The 22,956-nt window shown below is 36.7% G+C and overlaps 2 protein-coding genes across 5 annotated transcripts; both read left to right on the forward strand.

Annotated features, from left to right (window-relative positions):
• Window positions 1–11,555: 11,555 nt before the first annotated feature.
• On the forward strand, window positions 11,556–19,029 carry LOC113300040 (ubiquitin-like-specific protease 1D). Of its 3 annotated transcripts, XR_003335371.1 has the most exons (14): window positions 11,556–11,955; window positions 12,239–12,316; window positions 12,438–12,706; window positions 13,209–13,257; window positions 13,934–14,016; window positions 14,100–14,132; window positions 14,247–14,342; window positions 15,465–15,567; window positions 16,012–16,106; window positions 16,714–16,836; window positions 17,364–17,490; window positions 17,828–17,914; window positions 18,174–18,281; window positions 18,357–18,383. XR_003335371.1 is itself a non-coding variant. In XM_026549176.1 (13 exons), the coding sequence occupies exons 1-13, from the start codon at window positions 11,623–11,625 to the stop codon at window positions 18,573–18,575; spliced, it is 1,716 nt and encodes a 571-aa protein (XP_026404961.1). In that variant the 5' UTR covers window positions 11,556–11,622; the 3' UTR covers window positions 18,576–19,029. The 3 variants fall into 3 exon arrangements, 2 of the variants coding, with proteins under 2 accessions (XP_026404961.1, XP_026404962.1); XM_026549176.1 differs by lacking the exon at window positions 17,828–17,914 and having other exon boundaries at window positions 18,357–19,029; XM_026549177.1 differs by lacking the exon at window positions 17,828–17,914 and having other exon boundaries at window positions 18,365–18,561.
• Window positions 19,030–19,299: 270 nt separating this feature from the next.
• LOC113300041 (phosphoglucan phosphatase LSF1, chloroplastic-like) lies at window positions 19,300–22,879 on the forward strand. Of its 2 annotated transcripts, none has more exons than XM_026549179.1 (10): window positions 19,300–19,788; window positions 20,079–20,185; window positions 20,286–20,745; window positions 20,863–20,934; window positions 21,101–21,195; window positions 21,296–21,511; window positions 21,654–21,759; window positions 21,920–22,032; window positions 22,106–22,253; window positions 22,338–22,879. In XM_026549179.1, the coding sequence occupies exons 1-10, from the start codon at window positions 19,462–19,464 to the stop codon at window positions 22,455–22,457; spliced, it is 1,764 nt and encodes a 587-aa protein (XP_026404964.1). In that variant the 5' UTR covers window positions 19,300–19,461; the 3' UTR covers window positions 22,458–22,879. The 2 variants fall into 2 exon arrangements, with proteins under 2 accessions (XP_026404964.1, XP_026404963.1); XM_026549178.1 differs by having other exon boundaries at window positions 19,301–19,788; window positions 21,074–21,195.
• Window positions 22,880–22,956: the final 77 nt, after the last annotated feature.

Consider the following 22,956-nt stretch of genomic DNA (forward strand, 5'->3'; position numbering starts at 1 on the left):
TAAATTTCATTGGGCCGGCCGACCGTAGGGCCCGAACAGCCCGCAGAGAGGGAGCCACTTTTATGACCACTTTTTTGTCAAATGAAGGGTAACCCAGATTTTCAATTTCACGAAAAGATTGGAAAAGAATATTCCTAAAAGATTTCTGTCACATTTTTGGTTACTTTTTCATTGGACAGGATTATCCCTCAATGTGCAAATCAAAAGACAACTATATCCTTTACCATCTCGTGGTTCACATCAACACGACCATGACTAGCTGCTCCGATAAACCAGCGACACCACCAAATTCATACACCATTATTCATCGCCACCATTTACCATCACCGACACCACCACCACCGTCGCTACTGCTACCACCGCCACACAACATCACCATCACCGCAACCACAACACCTCCTCCAGCTACCACCGCAACCACAACACCACCACCATCATCGTCACAACCCCCGGACAACCAGAACCACCATGGCACCAACAGTGCCACCTCTACTACCAGCAAGACAAAACCACCTCCGACGCCACACAGTACCATTGCAAACTTTTCCAGTTTCGGTTTCTCCAACAAACCACCGCCATCCTCCACCACCGCAACCGTAACTAGCAAAATTACATATTTTTTAAACCATTTCCTATATCACATCGCTTCTTCCTCCTCTCCTCTCCCATTGTCAGCACCACCATCCCACCACATCTTCCAATATTATATCCACATTGTCTCTAGCACCACCTTTATTTTTCACCACCAGAAACCAGCAACACCGTCACAGATTTTTTGCTTTTTTGAATTGAAACCAATTTTCCACCACCAGAAACCAGCAACACCGTCACAGATTTTTTTTTTTTTTTGAATTAAAACCAAACCTGGTATTAAATTTAAACTGAAATTGGGAAAATTGGCCGAAATCAAAATTATCAATTCATACCAATTACGTATTCAATTCATACAACAGATACAACAACCTTACAAATCCAACTTCAATAGATGTCTTGAGTATAAACCAATTGGAAAAAACAGTGGTGATGATAGTGGTAAGATCTACGGGTGGTGGTGTAGAATGAAGTATCGGTTATGGTGGTGATGGTAGAAAGATGAGAAGTCTAGAAATAGGGACGAAAATAATCAAACAAAGATGATCACTTCGTTACTTCTGAGACAAAATTATAACTTAGTTAATATCAAAGAAAATTATGGAGGCATAAGTTTGATGTTCTAAAGTACCTGATTCTTCAATTACTTTATCAGATCCATCAATTAGATAAAATGGTTCAAACTTATCCGAAGCAGGTAAAATTATTCACAAATATTTTTCTAAGGAAAAAGAGATTAGAAATGGAACAGAACATGGGCGGAGAAGATTAAGGTGTTGTTTTGAGTTTTGGTCTTCTGTGTAAATGAAATTACACTGTTGTGTTGGCCTAGGGAAATCAAACCACGCGTTGGTCATCGTATGTCCCACTTCACTTTCACACGTGCAAATAGACCTCAAACCAAATTATCAGATTATGTATCAAATGCATTTACCTAATTATGATTAAGAAAGAAAAAAATGACTCTTATAATGATTATTAAATTTTGTACACTATGTTATTTCGTTTTTCTTCGATCGGCCCTCTCACCGTGACATCGGTATTCTAGTATACTTGTGAAGGATATAATTTAAAATCTTAACTGTTATTTGATTAATATACATTTATTTTATTATCGTTTTTTCTACTAAGTATTTTTGTTAAGCTAAAAAGTGAAATGATATTACATTGTAACATCATTCTTAGTTGGCATCCGAGCAATAAGCTGGGCGCCAACCCCTTTTTGAATAGCAACACCCAATCTATGGAAAATAAAACTACCTAGACCACTACCAGCATCATGATTAACTAAACAGTTCTTCAAACGCTTGAAAAAGCAAGCAATGTCTTCACTGAGTTCCCCTAAGGTGGTGAACGCCAAAACTCCCAAACCAGAACCATGCGAATCACATTCACTCAAATATTTAGAACGTTTGCGCGCAATTGCTTTAGAAATAGCCTGCCCCAGAATGAAAGAACGGACTCCATCACCAGTAAAAGGTGAAACACCCGTGACATCCATGCAAACATCTTGGCCGTTTTCCCAGTTGAGAACAAGGATATCCTCTAGGCGTAAATCCTTGCCAGATTCTGAAGAAAAACCCAAAGAGACCTCTTTGCGTGCAGGAACACCAGCTTTGTAGCAAATACTCGCAATAACATCCCGAACTAAATCATGACGAAACTTCAACCCCACGTCATTAGCACAATGTAATGCATGGTCTCCAAAAATATCCATAGATCTATTACAACAAGAGCACAAACCATCTTCAACAAACAAAGGGATGCCGAGGCGATAACAAACAACTGCTTTAAACTGTCTGGGGCCAAGGCACTGATTCAACCCATTGATAGGGACAGGTAAGAGGTAGTCTTGAGCGTGTTTGATCTGATTGCATTGCCACAGAATGGAATCTCTTGCAGTCAAGGTAAATTGGACAGGGATATGCTTCTTAACTGCATCAAAATAAGTGACTGCCAGAGAATGCATGGAGGGGGGCAGTGTCATCGACGCGGTAAGAAGAAGGCAAACCACATACCTGAATAAATTTCTGAAGAGCCAACTGATAGGCAGTCCCGGTATCCGCTAAGAAAGAGCTACCAAGTATTGTCTTCCGCACTGAAGTAGTCTGACTCTGGGAGGCGAGATAACAGTAGGAACGGGTGTCGGCCATAGTATAAACACCAAGTCCCCCATCTTTGATAGGAAGAGTTGCCAGTCTTTGTTGCAAAGGCCCAAAACCAGGCCCATCCCCCGTGATTAGAAGCCTCAAATATCTGAATAAGTGGTCATCAAAGAGGTCAGAGGCCAGGTGCAGAGCTTCTGGATTGGTGGTGCGCATTGCAAAGTATAACCTGGATACACTGACACAGTTGCGGAGTAACAACAACTCACTTTGAGGATCCTTGAGCTTTTTGATAGCGGACATAAGCTGGATAGTCTTTTTCACCCTATTAAGCACCATGTCGCTCATGAAGTCCAAATCCAAACTCACAGGACCACCCAGCAGCTTAACTCCCTTGCTAGGTCGGCCAATATCGGGGGGAAAAACACCTACCTCAATGCTGCGTGGATCAAGCGTGGGCCAAAAAACCTCAGTCTTCTTCATATTGAGATGTAAGCCCCTACTTGGTCCTTCAGATTCTATAATGCTCAAAGCTCTGGCAACCTCCATCGTGTCACCAATGATAGTGCCATCATCCAGGTACCAAGCGTGCAAATCCAGCTGACAGCGAGAAGCAATAGATTTTACAAGGGGGTGAAGTGTCAGAGCAAACAAAAGGGGACCAAGCGGATCACCTTGTTGAACACCGAGCGCAGAGGAAAAGATGTGTTGGTCATAATAAAATTTAACAGGCCTTGCATAACAAAATTCTACCCAGCGAGAAATACCTGGGCAGTGAATCCGGACCTCCCGAATAAGACAAGACCTGCTTACCATATTGAACGCATTCGAAAAGTCAATAAGCAACATTGATATCTTGTTCGATTGCCCTTTCAATTCCAACAAACCATTGACAGCATGAAGTATACTTTCACCTCCTACCGGCACACCCACACCAAATTGAAAATCCCCCAAGTACGATAACATGTCCTTGCCAACTGAAAAGGCAGCCACCTTGGAGACCAAGCGTCGCCAAATAGTACCTACCGCGATAGGCCGAAGACCACCTCCAGGTTTGAGAAGAGGAGTAAGGGGTGCACTAGCAATTATCTCACCCAAAGCCTTGGGACACTTACCTGCCAACAAAAGGTTGACCACCCCTGTAATCGAGGCCACCAACTCATCCGCAACTGCCGCCGCTGCACCACTCAGCGCATCGACTAGATGTTGTGCACGTAGCCCATCACGACCACAAGACGTACCTTTAGGAAAACCCTTGATGGCCCCCAAAACAACCCTTGGCTCAACCGTGACAGGATCACCAGCAACAACATCGTCTGGAATGGAAGGTGAAGGAGCTTCAGGGTGTTTAGAATGTAGTTCATCCAAGGTTTGCACGCTGCAAGGAGCAACCCCATTCGAGGACAAAAATCGAATAGCTGCAGCAAAATTTCCCTGCTCTATCTTTCTCCGGCAAGCACTTAAATTTGACGCTTCAGGTCTATTATTTTTACTCTCCGGATTGGCTGAGTGTTGTTGGCATGGCTAACGAAATAACTTGGAAATCAGAGTGTAGCATCCTGACGGTTCCTTCCAAGTCAGGAGTGCCTGTTGGATGGCAGCTACTTGCAAGCGCTTCCTGTTGGAAGATTTATCTTCAACTGATCGCCTGGGCCTATACAACAGTAACGTGCATATGGGAAACAACAACAAGCGTATCTAGCCAATTATGTCAGCAGGTTTGCAAAGCACACTGTCAAGGAAAGCCTTCAAGGTGCGAGAAAAGCTTAGTCTACACTGATGGGGTATGCTAGAAACCGTGGTAAAATGACGTTGGAAAACAACGTTAAGTAAATCAGTCGAAAGAAAGAACGACTCATCTGGTTCAGCATCAACAGGCACACTCTCTATAGAGTCCACAAAGGCAGGAAAAACAGCAACATCAGACCTGTCCATGTCTTCTGCGAAAGGAGAAACTTCACTGGTGACAGCAGCAGGCCTATCAATCCCATAGATAAGAAAATCAGTTGTTCCCCCATTGAAAGGACCAGCAACAACACTGTGAAGGACTCCGTCTTTGCCTTTGCAGGGAGTTTTCCAGCCGTGTATGATCATGCAATGACCGCAAAGCCACATACGCGACTGTTGGAGAAATTTTTCCCAGGCACAATATATCTGCAACTCACTGGAGATAATCGCTCTGCAACTGGACCTACTCTCCTAAGTTAGTAAATGCTTGTATTGTAGATGATGTACAATGGATCCCCTAGAATAGCCTCTGCCATTCACACCATTACGACAACCGTCGAAATCTTTGAATGGACAATGGTTGTAGCCCCTCTGTGAAGCAGCATCTTCTGTTGGAGTTTGGCTCAGTTGACAGGATGAAGAAAGTAGCTGAGATGTACGCATATGGGTCTGAGAGCGGCGCGAACCAGAATGTAAAGAAGATGCAGACATGATAGAAAATAAAACTCAAACCCTAAGAACAACATGAAAAACCCTAAACCATGAAATAAAGAAAAACACGAACAAAAATCGTGGAAGGCAGACACAAAAAGGAAAACAAGGAAAAAGGTTGTAAAAATCAAAAAGAAAAAACCATTGGCATGAGACCAATCCATTGGAAAATCCAGGCTTTCAATCGCCGAAGTTTTCCCCTAGAGCTCATCGCCGGAGTTTTCTTTTTGTTTAATTTTTTTAAGTTGCCAATTGGATAAGCCTGAACACATATTTAAAGATATATGGTAAAAAGTTCATATATTGATACTCCATATATTAATAAACTATATATATTAATAAAATATCATAGTCCCAACCTGGGCCAGTTATAAATAGTAATAACATTGACATTTTAATATTAATAGATTTTTCTAGTCCCACCAAAAGGAATTTACCTCCATATATTAATATAATAGTCGTTATTGGAAACTTATAGATCTTGTTACATGAAAATTCAATATGAAATAAATACTTACCCATAGTTGTTTGAGAGAATATTAACTTTATTTGATTATTATCGCATGTTCTGATTTGCATATGTGTAAGATCCCATTACTATGCGCACCTTCTTGGTTGAAGCCAAAATATTTCCAACTTGTCGAGCATTTTAAAGGTTCTTGGCATGAAACATTTGGTATATCCATACTATCATCATCAATATTATCTCCCCCGCTTCTTATCTAATTCCATCGATGATTTCTAATTCGGTTAAGGCATATACGACTTGTTTCTCATTTGGATGATTAAGGAAGACATCTATATCATTTACATACTTTGAATTAGCAAAAAAAAAATCTTTTTTTGATATACCTTCCTATATTAATAAACTCCATATATTAATAATTTTGTGAAGTCCCGAGGCTATTAATATATGGAGTTTTTACTGTATTAGGGTTTGAGTTATGATGCAATCCTTAGAAAACCCTAATAACAAGTACAGTATAACCTCTCTATGTTAATACTCTTGGGCATCCACAAAATTATTAATACACGGAGGTTATTAATATAGAGAGGTACCCATTGAGAAATGTAAAAATTTAAGTTCAATGTATGGGAAATGTATTTGTAGTTGTATTTAGATGATATATATACATTTTTATAGTTCCTGTATACAAGTGCATGTATATATCTTGGAATTTATAGTTCCAAGAAGCTTTAAACATGCTCGACAAGTTGAAAATATTTTGGCTTTAACAAGAAGGTGTCTATGTTGATGAGATATTATGCAAGTTAAAAGATGTTGTAGTAATCCAAAAAATTACTTCTTTTTCTCAAACAATTATAGACAAGTATTTTGTTTAGTCATAAATTTATGTAACTAGATATATATATTTTTTAGTATAATAATGATTATTACTATTTGGAGGTAAATACTCTAATGCGGAACTGGAAAAAATCATTAATATTAAACTGGAGAGGTTATTACTATTTCTCAATGGCCCAAGTTAGGACCATAAATTTTTATTAATATGTAGAGGTTGTTAATATATGGAGGTTCTACTGTAGCATGTTTTGATTATTGTTTAGTTAGAAGGCAAATTATGCTTATGTAACCCATGACATCCAAATATGTGTATTGCATTTTACACCTTATTACGTTTTTACTGAAGGAAAATCAAAATAGAAAAAATTGGCACAAGATAAATAAAAAAAAACTCTACGATTCCAACCTATATGTTGTTGCTCGGAAAAGAGGAGATACACATAAAAAAAAACACCGCTTGTTTTATTTGAAGGAATAAAATCTCTTTTCAGGAAATACAATTCTATTTCCACATTTGAGAAATAAGGAATACGGATATAAATTTTCATCCCCTAAGCCAAACAAATTCAACTTTGTACACATTTTGGTAAAGAGAACATCTCCATACGATTGGTTAAATAGGTGATGATTATCCTCGCTAATATGCGTGCTACAAATATTATCTCTCAACATATAACTCTCGGAATTAAATTAAAGGTAGAAACCAGAATGTTTTACGAACACAACACACGTTACAGAGTGTGCACAAAATCAGACTCACAAACATATCATAAAAACTTAATCTGCCTGGATAGAGTGCAATTTACGACAGCAATCCAATGGTTAGGGAGATTTGCTTACATGGACTTCGGTACTCCGATGGGCAGTGCATCTCACAATTGGTACTCGGCATAGCAAAGGACACCCTGTTCACCACTTGTAATGATCCAGTCACGATATTACCTTATTCTAGTATTCTCCTCATACACCCTAAGATACGTATTATACTCTCTGTTTTTATATGAGATCTTTACTATTTAGTCCAGAAAACCCGACCCGGATTACTGTCTGGTCCAGCGGGATATAACAATTAATGACTAGTCCAATAAAGTTTAAAAACATGTTATTTTACCTATATGCCCTGGACCACGTGATGTGTACAGTTTCCGTCCATTTTCTTTTCATTTTTTTTCCAGTTGCATTTTCTATCTCTTCTGCAACCTAACTCTCAATTGAAAAACGCAAACTGCTTCGTCTTTCTTCACATTCAGAAAACTGCTCCCATCTCTCTTCTGCAACCTAACTCAATTAATCACCATTATCAGAAAAAGATCGAAAAATCACCATTATCAGAAACAGAAACTGCTTCTTCTTTCAGTATCTGACCTAATTTTCATTAAATTCAATTGAAGAAGAAATGGGTACAAGTAGAAAAATTAAGAGGACGATTACAGAAGAAATTACTGAAGTATCTCCATCACCAGTGAAAAGAAGAAAGAAATCTGACGATGATTCACCAACAGAAGCGTCCCCTGCTTCTAAATCTCCTACACTATTGAAAAGAAGAAGCAAATCTGTCGATGATTAAGCAACAGAAACCTCCCCTACTGCTAAATCTCGTACGCCAGTGAAAAGAAGAAGGAAGTCTACCGATGATTCACCAACAGGAACCTCCCCTACTGCTAAATCTCCTACACTATTAAAAAGAAGAAGCAAATCTGTCGATGATTCAGCAACAGAAACCTCCCCTACTGCTAAATCTCGTACACCAGTGAAAAGCAGAAGGAAGTCTACCGATGATTCACCAACAGGAACCTCCCCTACTGCTAAATCTCCAACAACAAGAAGTATGAGTAAGGTTCCTCAGGAAAAAGGTAAATCAAATCAAAAACAAAGCCAAATATGTACTTCATATTGACATGCAATATTCCCAAAACCTAAAATATGTACTGTTACATATTGAAATGTGGTGTTGTTTAACTAATACATAATAAAATTTAGTATGTCAATTTATATGTGTACTACATATCAATATGTTGTCTGCAATTTGTACTTCATTTTGACAAGTTATATGTTGTACCATACTGATATGTAATGTGTACAAAACTTTTTGATATGTAGTCTGCAATTTGTACTTCATTTTGACAAGTTATATGAGTAAGGTTCCTCAGGAAAAAAGTAAATCAAATCAAAAACAAAGCCTAATATGTACTTCATATTGACATGCAATATTCCCAAAACCTAAAATATGTACTGTTACATATTGAAATGTATTGTTGTTTAACTAATACATACTAAAATTTAGTATGTCAATTTATATGTGTACTACATATCAATATGTTTTCTGCAATTTGTACTTCATTTTTACAAGTTATATGTTGTACCATACTGATATGTAATGTGTACAAAACTTTTGGTTTACAAAAACAACAAAAATCAAGGGAAAGAAAGCAGATGATGCTCCTGAAGCAAAAAGAAAAATAAAAACAGCAGCGGCAACTACTAAAGCAAAAGGAAAAAAAGTGACAAAGGCTGCTACTCCTTCACCACCAGCAAAGGGGAACAAAATAATGCATAATGTCTTATGCAGCTAAAACAAAATAATGCATAATGTCTTATGCATCTAAAAAAAACTGATGCATAACCAGAAAAGTGAGAAAAGAAATGCATAAGACATTATGCAGCTAAAACAAAATAATGCATAATGTCTTATGCATCTAAAAAAAACTGATGCATAACCAGAAAAGTGAAAAAAAGTAATGCATAAGACATTATGCAGCTAAAACAAAAATAATGCATAATGTATTATGCATCTAAAAAAAACTGATGCATAACCAGAAAAGTGAAAAAAAAGTAATGCATAAGACATTATGCAGCTAAAACAAAATAATGCATAATGTCTTATGCACTAAACAAAATGATGCAAAAGACATTATGCACGTGCATAAAAATCCATAAATCAGAAAAGTGAAAGAAGTAATGCATAAGACAATATGCAGCTAAAACAAAATAATGCATAATGTCTTATGCATCTAAAAAAACTGATGCATAACCAGAAAAAGTGAGAAAAGTAATGCATAAGACATTATGCAGCAAAAAAAAATTAATGCATAATGTCTTATGCATCTAAAAAAAAACTGATGCATAACCAGAAAAGTGAGAAAAGTAATGCATGAGACATTATGCAGCTAAAACAAAATAATGCATAATGTCTTATACATCTAAAAAAAACTGACACATAACCAGAAAAGTGAAAAAAAGTAATGCATAAGACATTATGCAGCTAAAACAAAAATAATGCATAATGTATTATGCATCTAAAAAAACTGATGCATAACCAGAAAATACTTCAGTATGTAAATACTTCACTACTGGTGATAGATACTGACATTTTGATAGACTTAACAACATATTTCATTATTCGAAAATAACCACAATAACTACATTTTGATAGACTTATAATGTTTCAAAAACCAAAAGATGTTATAAGAAACAACAAAAACAGTATTTTCAGTACACTTGTAATGTATGTACTGTAAATTAAATGCTTATTAACCAAATTCAGTTGGTACTGACAAATCAAAAAGAAAAACGGTAGAATAGAACAAGGGCTAGAGGAAAGAATTGTGGAAAAGGAATCTGGCAACATCATTGATATAACATTCTGTTGCACGTTAAAGCCTGTGATAAAAGAAAAAGAGAAATCAGAACACTACTTGCTTAAAAGTACATTGTATTGTATCAAACTTACTTAATTAAGACATTAATATGTATCTGACTGAAATACATACCTGACACAAAATCATTCTTCAGAAAGTTCATACTGTCGGATAAGATTGCATGCAAAGTTCATACTGTCGGTGAGTCAACCAGCTCCACATATTACAGATGCAAAATTTCAAATCCTCTAAAGTTGAAAACGATGTAACCTCATATGCAAAATGATATTGCTTATGGTATACATGAGAATAGATGGAGAAGTCTGGTTTGGGAGCAACGTCAGACATGTTAACCCTGTAAATGATCAAAAAATTAACTAAGTCTCTGAATGGATATAAGTTATACATATTGATATGTATTGGCATCTACTGTATTGCACGATACATACTAAGAGCGCAGGCTATATGTAGTACGTGTTGGTATGTAACATGTAGAATAACTAAGTCTCTGAATTCCTATACGTTATACATATTGATATGTATTGGCATCTACTGTATTTTAGTAAGATATATTTGCAGGCTATATGCAGTACGTATTGGTATGTAACATGTAGAATATATTTTACAACATATCAATATGTTATGAGTTTCATCTTCTATAAATAGAAGAACTGCAGCTATATCAAAAAGAGAATACAAAATTACTACACGATCTATCTAACAAAACAAACCTATATCAAAAAATACAGTAAAACAAACCTATATCAGATTACAAAGAAACTAAAACAGAACAGCAGCAGAGAAAAGGTGATTATAGTAACATACCTTGTTCGAATCTGAGATTAACCTAATTCGATTTTAAGATACCTAATTGAAACACACAAAAATCACAATGTAAATCGAACGGAAACTGAATTGAACAATGTAAATCATCACAAAACTGAAATCATAAAAGAAAGATAACAATGTACATCATAGACAACTATTCTGATAGAAATCGGATCAGAATAAACCTAATTATTCATCAACATTCCAAGAACAACAGCAGAGGAAGATGATTTACGAGATAAATACCTTGTTCGAATCTGATTTCGAAGCACAGATGATTTACGAGATAATAGCTGTGATGAGCCTAATTGAAAGACGCTACCAGATATTGTGATGAACCAAAACGCAGGAGCAGAGAAAACCAAAGAGAAACAAATCTGAGATGAAAAAAAAGAGAAAGAAACTGAATTTGATTTGTTCGTGGAGTTGCAGAAAGGGTATTTTTGGTACTTTTGAAAACTTGTCTTGTGTGACCCGCACGTTTTGGACTAGAGAATAAACTTGTCATGTTTTTGGACCAACGGATAATTTTATTCTAGGAGTGGATTAGAGAGTATCGGTACTGGGTTTCCAGGACTACCTAGTAATTCGTAGTTTTTATATTTCTGTACAATGAATGAGAAAAAACCCAATTCACCTTCCGCCACACTGGTTGTTTTGTCCTCTTCTCTCTTTCTTTCTTCCCCAAAATCTCTTCCCGTTTTCGGAGATTGAAATGGAAGCAGAGAAGAAAAAACCGTTGGACCTAGATTACAACAAGCTCTTTTCTAAGAAAGATAAAGATGATGAACTTGTAGTTGTTCCAGCAATACAAACACCACAACCATCATCATCATCATCATCATCATCAACATGTGCTCAGCATTTTAAAGATATGTGTAGAACATTTTCTGAGTATGGACTGCAAGAAAAAATCTCTAGAATTAAAAATACTCTCGCAACCGTAGCACATAGCTTGCCTGACAAAGGTGCTAAGCTGAAGGGGAATCTTAAAGCCCTTGAAGCAGAACTGGAGAGTAGACATCACAAAATCGAAATCATCAAGAAGGTTGTTTTGCTTATTGATTTCTCTAGCTTAAATTTCATTATCGCAAGGGTTTCATTTATTTTTTCCAATTAGGTTTTTGTTGATTTTTCTATATGTATGTATCACATTTGGCGTTTGTTTTTTGAAGGATGCTTAGTTCCATTAGGGCATTTTACATGATTTTTAAAATGGGGTTTGCTTTTCTTTCATAGTTGTGGGATAACTGCTATCACTTCATCTTATTACAACTATATAATGTGTATGCTTATTCTCCATGATCTTTAACTTTTATGTTTGTTCTTAGGCTGATGACACTGTGGAGATGACGCCAGTCACGCCATCATCATTTGTCAAGGCATTTTCTAGAAAAATTGATGAAGAGGTAGGGAAGATCTGGATGGTGGATGTACCTTCTGTGTCTTTTTTCCCCATCTTTCTCATTTCTCATTCTCACGAGTATTTGAGCAACAAAGGGTATCTGAGCTTCAATGTCTTATCAACAGTCAGATTTTGTTGCTCGTGATAAAGACAAACCATTTGAAGAGGAACTTAGATATTTGGGCAAGGGTAATCGACAAACTAAACGAATAAATAAGGTCGAGGAAAATGGAGTGGGTTTAAGACAGTTACTTGTTAAATGCAATGCCAGTCTCTCACGCGATAAAGATGTTCATATACCATCTAACGGGGTTCAAAAGCAAAAGACTATTACAGCTGTGAAGTTCTATTCTTCTCAACAAGATGGAGACGTGTCTGATGGTTCTGCAAAGAGGTAACTGTTGTTATGGTTTCTTTTCTAGTATTACAAACTAGCTTGGTTTTCCTCATATGTCGAAACACCAATTCTAAAGTGTAGCCAGTCTAAAGCTGCCACAGAGTACAGTTTTCTAATGGTTTATACTTTCCATGATGTCAATAGTAAAACCTACTTCTATGCTTTGATTTGATAACATCGTCGATTATATATTCACCCAAATTTGATCTTCCATTTGCTGAAAGGATTCTTCTAAACATCAATGTCTCACTATAATAGCTGTACCCAGGGTTTATTATTAGTCTTCGAGAAGTTCGTTTGCAACTTATGGTGCTTAAATGTCACTTGTTTTGCTTTTTAGTTCCCTACCTTCATCCATCTTTGTGAAATGTGATCTGCTACAACATTTTGATTATGAGTAATCTGAATGCTGCTGCACTAGTAATTTGCATAAGCTTTAAATGCATGGATTCAGTTTGGTTTGTTTTTCTAAAAATTATTTGCGTAAATGTTTTACTAGGAGGAGGACTTCTGAACATCAACCCTCTCCTAGGCCCAGAAGGAGCAAGGTAAGTGCTTTGTGTTATTTTCCTCACTCAATTCTTTTAATCTTTCATCCCCAGTGCTTCAAAGAAGGTTATCACACTAGTCTTTAGTTACTTTATATACCCAAGTATGGTGCTGATGTATTATTCTTTAAATTCTTGCACTCTCTCTAGTGTTATTTTCAACTATGTCACTCATTAAGGCTTCTTGATATCCATGAGTTAGCCATCATGACAAAGTGAAGTGAACCTGTCATGAATGAAATTAGAGGTCTTGCTCATTTATGCACTTGTTTTCTAAGCAAAACTCTATACCATGATAAATTTATCGAAGAAGATTAATCCTATTATTGAACTTCTTATGTTTTTCCCCTTTTCTATACTAAATTTCAGTTATGTAATAGTCGATATATTCTATATAATCTATGTAGTCTGAATTTAGATACCTTGATGTCATTTTATAGTTTCATGGACTATATGTTTCTGTGAGGGGTAAATATTCTATTCATTCGGTTACTTAGGTAGCATTGGAAATTCTTACACCGAAGTGCTTGATTTATTATTTAATGCCACTTTCTAAACCTTGTCATGATACAATTGTGCTAACTTCGATTATTGAAATTAAAGGCAGTCTTCATTATTATTCGGTTTCTTAGGATTGAATTTTTCTTTTTGAATTGTTGGGAATGTTGTGAAACAGGTACAGAACGTGGTTGATCTGGACAATGATGATGATTGTCAGCCTATACAGACAGTACAGCAGCAAGACCAGTGCCTTGGACGGTGAATGCCTTTTTTTAGATATCCAAATTAACAAATTTTTGGGTGGTGGCTGTTTCTCATTTTATGAATCTCTGTTATTGCAGGAGAAGGGATTCTAAAATCTATTATCCGTCAAGGTGCACTTAGCTCTTTGACCTGAAGAGTTCATGGAATATGACTACTCGACTCTACATTGTGCTACACTTTCTGTTACATGGTTTTATGCTTATATAGTTGTTCATTTGGAACAGGTTGGAACCTGCGTCTGTTGAGATTTGCTACTCAGACATCGATTGCCTTGCTCCTGAAGCCTTTTTATCGTCAACTATTATGAACTTTTACATTCGGTAATATCCTCTTTACTTTTTATTTTATTATATATATATAAGCAATATCCTCTTTAAATTGAAGATGCCAAAACCTGAACTGAAGTTCCCATGTAATTCCTGTTTTTGTTATCCTTCAATTGTAGGTTGGATAATATTATCCTTTTCAAGTCCACTAGATAATATTATCATCTGGGAGAGAAGTAACCCAGGAATAGAATTAAAAACGTATACACTGGCAAGCGCGTGTGACTAAAATCTTATTAGTGAGAAAGAAAATAAATAATAATTGTAGCACCCCCTGATGCCAACAGAAAGGTCTATAATTCTGTTGACCTGACACTGTTTGTCCAACTAAGTGGATTATATACTGGGTTGCACAGATACTGGTACGGTATCCGATTCCGGTACGTATCGAAGAATCCGATTCGCCATCTCCGAAAATCCGAAAATGGCCGATACGGATACGGATGGATACCACATACATAAATATTTGCAGATGCAATCTTATAGGACTCAAGAATGTATTAGAGCACACAAATTCAATCTAATCCCCAAAACACTCATTGTACCCCTATATATCACAACATTCCAGTCTCACATTGCTAGCAAACTTGAAATTTCCTCTCTCAACCCTCATTATGAGGGAAGTAAACTCCTTCATTTTCTTTTCAAGTGTTTCTCCTCTTCACATGTACAAAGTACATGAAGGAAGAGAGACCTTAAAAAAAAAACTGAAGAAAAAACCTTTAGAAAAACTAATAAATTTTTGATAAGCCTTTTGGGAAGTGTCCGAGGGTATCGGAGAATCCGATTCGTGTACGTACATAATTCTCAAGTATCGGCGCAACCCAGATTATATAGTTCAGGAAATTGAGTTTGTGTTCATCTTTCTGTTTATCTGTTTGTATAGATTTCCTTTTATCATTGCATGTTACACTTCGGGAAGGGAAACGAAAAAAAAATGATTTTTCACGTTAAAGCTTCTTTAACCAAATTGGCCTACTGATTTTGTTCCTTTACATGCTTTTGTAAAGATTTGTTAGTTGCTAAGATGAATTTTTTTCCTGGCCTCTTGTGTGTTCGTCACCATTTAAGTTGTTGGCACCCATGTCCTAATAAGTTGCAATCCTGCTCTTGAAGATATCTGCAACGACCGGTGTCAGCAACTGGTAAATCAAGAGCTGATTACCATTTTTTCAATACCTATTTTTACGAGAAGCTCAAGGAAGCTGTTGCACCCAAGGTAAATCTATTTTCTTGAGTATGCAATTTCATCCACCGATTTAATCATGCTTTGTGCTATTTTATCCACTGAATTAATCATGCTTCTCGGCCGTGACTATGCAGCAATTCAAATGCAATAGGATTCGGTATATATGTTTGTAAGGGTTATTTATGTATTCACATTTATACCAAATTATGTCAATCCAGGTCAATCCAGGCACCTATTTGTAGGCTGTAGGCCCAAACTAGCTTTGAAATGTGGATATGTACGTTTCTTTCCATGCGAAGATAGAAACTACAAGCAATGGATACCTTGATTTATTTGTTATAATTTACCACCTTAACATAACATCTCCCTTTGGGGATTCTACCTTTGTTTGGATCTCTTCATGTAATGCCTTAATTTATCCCAATGTTTTTGTTAATTTTTTCTATAGCTCATCTTTTTCATTAAATTTTGCAGGGCGAAACACGTGCAACTTTTGCCAAGCTCAGGAGGTGGTGGAAAGGTGTTAATATTTTTCAGAAAGCATACATATTTGTACCTATACATGAAAAGTAAGTTGGCGAAGTTTGATACTGATGTTATAGAAGTCAGAGTAATAAATGAATAGAATTCAGCCTTATGCAGAGCCCTAGAAATTTTTTTAAGGGGAGAAAAGAATTAGAAACGTGAGGTTCAGACCCTGCTATTGGGTACTTGAGATTTGCAAATTTAGCTTACTTACTACAAGATTCTTTAAGACCCTCTTTGATTTCCAAGTTATGGGAGGGGAGAAAAGAATTAGAAACATGAGGTTCAGACCCTGCTATTGGGTACTTGAGATTTGCAAATTTAGCTTACTTACTACAAGATTCTTTAAGACCCTCTTTGATTTCCAAGTTATGGGAGGGCTGAAGTTGCTTTTTGATGTTCTTGCAGCTGTTAGCACATTACCAAATTTGGTCATTAATTTTATGTTATCACTATCTGCTTGTTGCTTCCATCAATAGAAGTTGGTACCAAATATGTACTGCTCGGCCTCTGACTTATGAAGTTCAGAAGTTGTATGGTTCTAAATATGTGGATGAAAGTGTGCTTAGCATATGGTTATGTCTATTTCACATTCTCCCATTTTATCTTTTCTCCTCAAGAGACGTAACTTATTTTGTTTCACGGAATCAGCGTTCATTGGAGCTTGGTGATTATATGTATACCAGACAGAGAAGATGAATCAGGACCAATTATACTCCATTTGGATTCATTGGGATGTCACGATGTTGATCAAGTATGTCTGAACATTAAACGGTGAGTCATTGACTGCATGCTCATTATTACTAATTACTTGTTTGACTTTTTTGCATAGTGTTAAAGTAATTTCTCGAATCATTTTATATCATTGATCTCTATCTCGGGGCTTCTCTAAGGATGTTTTAGCATTTAAGTAATTTCCGCTAAAGCTGGAAGTAAATTTGATAAACAGCAAAAACGTTTCAGTGTTCGAAGTTCAAACATAGCCTGAGGAAATTTGTGAGTATCCTCAGGAAGTTCGTAGTTTCCTCTTTGAGTCAGTGGTTGTTGAATCACGTTCAGTTTATATAGGATCATACATCCAGGGAAGCAAAAACTCTTGACAACAATAACTAAGTTGGAACAAATTCATCGTTTTGACATGTTTTGTTTAATCCTATGGGTCAGTATAACCACGACAGACAGACACACTCACGCAGAGATTCTATCTCTCTCTCATCTCAGTTGCATGCCTTCTTGATAATCTATTATTCTTCTTAACCGTTATTTCTTAACCGTGATATGATGTCACTTGTGCTTCCTAGCTTTTTAATCGAAGAGTGGAAATATATAGATCAACAGAGCAGTCAAGGGAGTATTTGTCCAGATACTTCTATTGCAGATAAAATATGGAAATATTTCTCCCGTAGAGTTGAAGATCGAAGCATCAGGGTAAGCTTTTGGAATAAATTCTCAAATTTATGGCAGTAGGTTGCATTTTATATTGCCCTCTGTGTCCCTTTTTATTTTTTTAACGTCTAGAAATATGCTCTAAAAATCCAACTTCTAATTTGTGTTTATACATATACATGATATAGGCAAGAATATATACTTGTAATAAATCATTATTGATTCAATTATTTTGGTCATTAAGTTTCCAGTGGAGCTATAAAGCATAGTGTTTTCCCTGAATACTCCCGTATGATCTTGTTGCTAGGTGCCCCGTCTCCACCTCACCACCTTTGACCGTTTAGGGATTTACATTTTGCTAATTGTTTTTTTGTGCAAGTTTGCGGAGCCTCATACATGATCCCAGGATACGTGTAACCTGTATTCAGAGATGAACCCTTGGAGTTATATTCTGTAGACAGTAAAAGTAAGCTCGTATGTCCATGTCTGTATCAAGTACAATTACTTCAGAAGTTCTCTGGTAGTAGTTTTACAGTTTCTTTGCTAAACTAAGTCAGTTTTGTCGTTCCTTTTCCTGTTTTCCTTGGGAACAATTTGGTGGATCTAATATCTAACACTTTATAGTAATCTAATAGCCAATCAAGTGTTATAAAATTCCTAATAGTATAATCTGAATCATTTCAGTTGGATCATGTTTGTATGATGACCTTTTGTTTTCCCATCAGGTCCCGCAACAGAAAAATGAGTATGATTGTGGCATTTTTGTGCTTTATTTCATGGAGAGGTTCATTGAAGAGGCCCCTGACAGGCTCAAGAAGAAGGATTTGGTGATGGTATATGGTTATTCTAGCTTTTGTCGGTTATTTCTCTATATTCTCTATATATCTGAATTAACCTTTGTAGTTCAGTTTGGCAGGAAATGGTTCGAACCAGAGGAAGCCTCTGGGTTAAGAAAGAGAATCCGTAATTTACTTCTGGAGGAATTTCAAAATGTTGAAATTGAGAGCGATAGTGGAAAGTCTTCTACTGCATCTTCAGATGCCGATGATTCTGCAGACTGCACCCTGCAACCTACTGAAGATGGTGGTGATTCATCAGTATGTGAGGTGCAAACTATTAATTCTTGAAAGAACTCAGCGCGGTAGAAAGTTTTGTTGGCATCACCTCTTGCCAATCGTCTAACATAAGTATAACTATGTGGATTTTGTGAATATAATGCTCTCTGCAGAGGATTAGAGAAATAATTGATCTAGCTTCAATGATATGGGACGAAAATGTTGCGAGTAGTTGAAGGATGTTTACCTTTCCAAGAAGAGGACTAGTAGATTCAGGACTTACTAGTGTTTAGTGGATTTCAAATTGTTCTGTATTCAGGTTGCATTGTGTTCTACGTAACAGTTGCAAACCGTTATGGAACAACTGAAAACAACAAAATGATGTTTTTTGGGTTCAAAAATTGTGATCTCTGTATTTTTTGCTGAATCAGTTTAGGTTCAGGGGCTGAAATTTTACCCTTGTATACTTTGTAAAGGACACTTGAATAGAAATGAGAAGTATTCTGAACTGAAGTTAGGCTGCTCAGCGTGTATAGAGTTGTTTGAGTTAATTTAGTAGTTGCTTATTTGCTAAACACCCTGGGTAATCCTTTGGGTGTTCTTATCATTGTTCTTTGCATAATTATATCTGCGGAGCATGCCTAACATGAATTTTCAACAAGAAGTACATGTGAACACTATCGAAGTAGTACTAGATATAAACCGTTCATTTCCCATGATATCACGTGTTAACATTATCTCGGCTCACACGTCTGCTAACTACATGTCCCGAAAACTAACCTTACCTTGTTTGACATCATTATGTGGCTTCTTTTCTTTCATCTTCGTACTCTCCCTACCATTTCCCTAGAAACATCGAAACCTCAATTTTGTTTTCAGTATATGAACAAAATCTAAGAAACAATTGTTTTTTCGGAAATGATCACCAGTTCAAGAAATCAATTCCAGTTTTTCTGCCATGGTTTCTCTACAACTCTCATCTTGTTGTAGTAGTGCTTCTAATGGATCTTCATTCTTTCTTTACAATATCTCTCGTAATTCTTCTATCGTTAATGGGTTTTCTCCAAATCTTAAAAAATCAAAATTGGGGTTTGATGGAGCAGAGAAAAAGCTCTGTTTCATCAGTAAGAAAAACAAGACTAGTGTTTTTGCAATGGCATCAAATGTACCTTCTCCTTCTAAAATGAATCTTAATGAGTATATGGTTACACTGGATAAACCACTTGGTATTCGTTTTGCTATTTCTGTTGATGGAAAGATCTTCGTACATGCCCTTAAGAAAGGGGTAATTCTCTATCACACACACACACACTCTAGTTTGACATTTAGTAATTGCATTACATAGTTTCATAATTTTTATTTTCTTTTATTGTTGTTGATTTCCATGGAAATGATCTTGTTTTTACTATTTTTGGAAAGGGTCTCGAACTACTGACCTCAAGTAACAGAGTCAGCTCAGCTCAGTAGGTTGAAATCTGGAAATGATCTTGTTTTGTAGTCTATAGTTCATATATGAGAATTTAATGTTGCCCAAGGACAATTTGTTATTAATCAACCAAAATGGTGTTTGCGTAGGGAAATGCGGAGAAAACTAGAATAGTCTTGGTTGGGGATACATTGAAGAAGGCAAGTAATGGGTCTGCTGATGGATTTGTTGAGATCAAGAACTACTCGGACATACAGTATGAAGTTTCATCTTTTGAGTCCTTACACAAATATATATAGAAGATAACATCATATTCAACTCTTGAATCTCTAATGAATTCTTGGGTATTTCTACAGGAAATTTCTTAAGGAAGAGAAAGGATCTTGCAGTTTAGTTCTGGAAAGACCCTTTGCTCCTTTTCCTGTTCAACAATTGCTTAATGCGAGTGTGGACGATATGTTATTCAATAAAGGTCGGGTTTCACTTGTTTCTTGGAATCAAACGGTATTGGCGTCATACTTAGAGCCATCGTCTGAGAACAAAGGGAATTCAGGGTTTGCAGTATTCTCTCCAAAGCTGCTGGCAGCACCAGGGTGGAAGTATCTTAATAATCAGGATGGTCAAGTTTCTTCGCGAAGACAGAGTAACTTTTTTGCTCCTCCAATAAGCCAACTTGTTTGTGTAGTCTCCGAGGAAGAAGTCGAAGAAGCAGAATGGGCTCATGGGAGTTTTCCTTTGGAGGAATATATTAAAGCGCTCGATCGCTCTAAAGGCGAGTTATACTACAATCACTCACTTGGTATGCGTTACAGTAAGGTATGAGTATTTGCTTTATATGCATACTATAGACGTACTGGTTAAGATGTGCCAATAAACTTGTAAAAAACTGCTAAGAAAATAACTCTTGACTGTAGAATCTTTCTTGTATTACAGATTACGGAACAGTTATATGTCGGATCATGTATACAAACAGAAGCTGATGTAGAAACATTGGCTAATGATTTGGTATGCTTAATTCTTTCAACTATTCTACGCTATTTCATTCTATGCTAAAACTGGAAATTTCTTGAATATTGTGAATTTCTCCTGCGGTAGAATTGTTCTACATTTTCTGTTACTACAATGCTACATATCTTTGCATCAGGGAGTTACTGCTGTGTTAAATTTCCAGAGTCCAAATGAATGTGCCAATTGGGGAATTAATTCTGAATCAATCAATGACGCTTGCCGTCGTTCTAATATCCTCATGATCAACTATCCTGTAAGGTAACAATTGACTCGCATAGATGACAATACTGATTTCCATGCAGTGGTTTGTACAAGTACATAGTACATTCCTTAATTTTCTATGTAATTTCTTTTGCAGGGATGTAGACTCATTTGATTTGAGGAAAAAGCTTCCATTTTGTGCAGGACTGTTACTGAGGTTGTTGAAAAAGAACCTTCGAGTTTTTGTAACATGTACTACTGGGTTTGATAGATCCCCAGCTTGTATTGTCGCATATTTGCACTGGATGCAGGATACTGACCTTCAAGACGCATACAATTTTGTCGCTGGCTTACACCCATGCAGGCCCAACAGGTATCTTCATACAAACTTTTAGTTAACTGTTGTACTGATCTGGTAAACTTTTCGCAATGTTTATAGAAAATTAACATGGTTTCGGGACTGTCATAGCAACTAGTTGTCTAGAGACAAAGACTCATGATACAATCTGATGCAGACCAGCAATTGTCTGGGCAACATGGGATCTTATTGCTATGGTAGAAAAAGATAGACATGATGGGCCTCCGACTCATGCCGTGACTTTTGTCTGGAGTGGGAGAGAGGTAAGTGCATACTTCAACTTTTTTCCTCGGCATATTTTTCTAGTTTGATTTTAGGCCTCCGAGATTGATTCAAATACGGACTTGAGATTAAATGAGGACAGAATCTTGTACTGCTTTCTCTTATCAAATGTTTTTCTTTAATGTTCTCTTGTGTCAATAGGGGGAGGATGTATCCTTGGTTGGAGATTTCACTGGTAATTGGAAAGAATCCTTTAAAGCTGTTCACATGGGAGGTCCAAAATATGAGGCTGAAATCAAACTTAACCAGGGAAAGTAAGTTTTGATCCCTGTATCATTTGTCCGAGCATATCCATGTATAACATATAACCATACAATTTGCCATCAGGTATTGCTACAAGTTCATAGTCAATGGGAACTGGAGGCACTCAACAGGGTCACCAACAGTGTGCGATGAACATGGGAATCTGAACAATGTTATTGTGGTAGGAGATACTGCTAGCATACGGCCTGCTACTGTGCAGCAACAAACTAAGGTACTGATATCGTGAGAAGAAAACTATCTTTTATTGATTCCACTATATATATAGATCATTGTTTTTTATGGTGTGATTTTGTAGGATTCCTCGGTTGTGAAGGTGATTGAACGGCCGCTGACAGAATACGAGCGTGTAATGTTGGCAAAAGCTGCTCGATGTCTTGCATTCTCTATCTGTCCTATCAGACTAGCTCCTAAATAGATTATTCTGTGTCCAACTGCATGCTTTTACCCTACATTGAACAAGAGTATATGGGTGAACTTCCATTTCATGTAATCTGCTCCTGCTCAATGCAGCCTTGATTTGAAGCACAAGTGAGCCAAAGTTTCACTTCAGGATCCCCCGGCTCTATAATCCCCAAGTTGCCTTGGCATATTCCTCGACATGTAGGTCACCTTAAAAAGCAAGGTGTTCTATATGTTGTAATTTTCACTTCAGAACCCACTGGCTCTTCCAATCCCCGGTTGTCTTTCTGATTATTCCTCTATATGTAGGTCACCTTAGACAGCAGAGGTGTTCTATATGTTGTAAATTTTGCTATGCGGCTCTGAATTTTGTTGTACTTATTATACTGAAGAATTGAACTCTTTTTAATATAAAAATGTTCAGAGAATTGCCCATTTACAAGTTTTGAGATGCCCGACTGTTTGGACTTCACAATTCCATTTGACGTTTGTATTATTAGGCCTAACCGGTGCCT

This window comes from Papaver somniferum, chromosome 7 (assembly GCF_003573695.1).
Source record: "Papaver somniferum cultivar HN1 chromosome 7, ASM357369v1, whole genome shotgun sequence".
Lineage (NCBI taxonomy): Eukaryota > Viridiplantae > Streptophyta > Magnoliopsida > Ranunculales > Papaveraceae > Papaver > Papaver somniferum.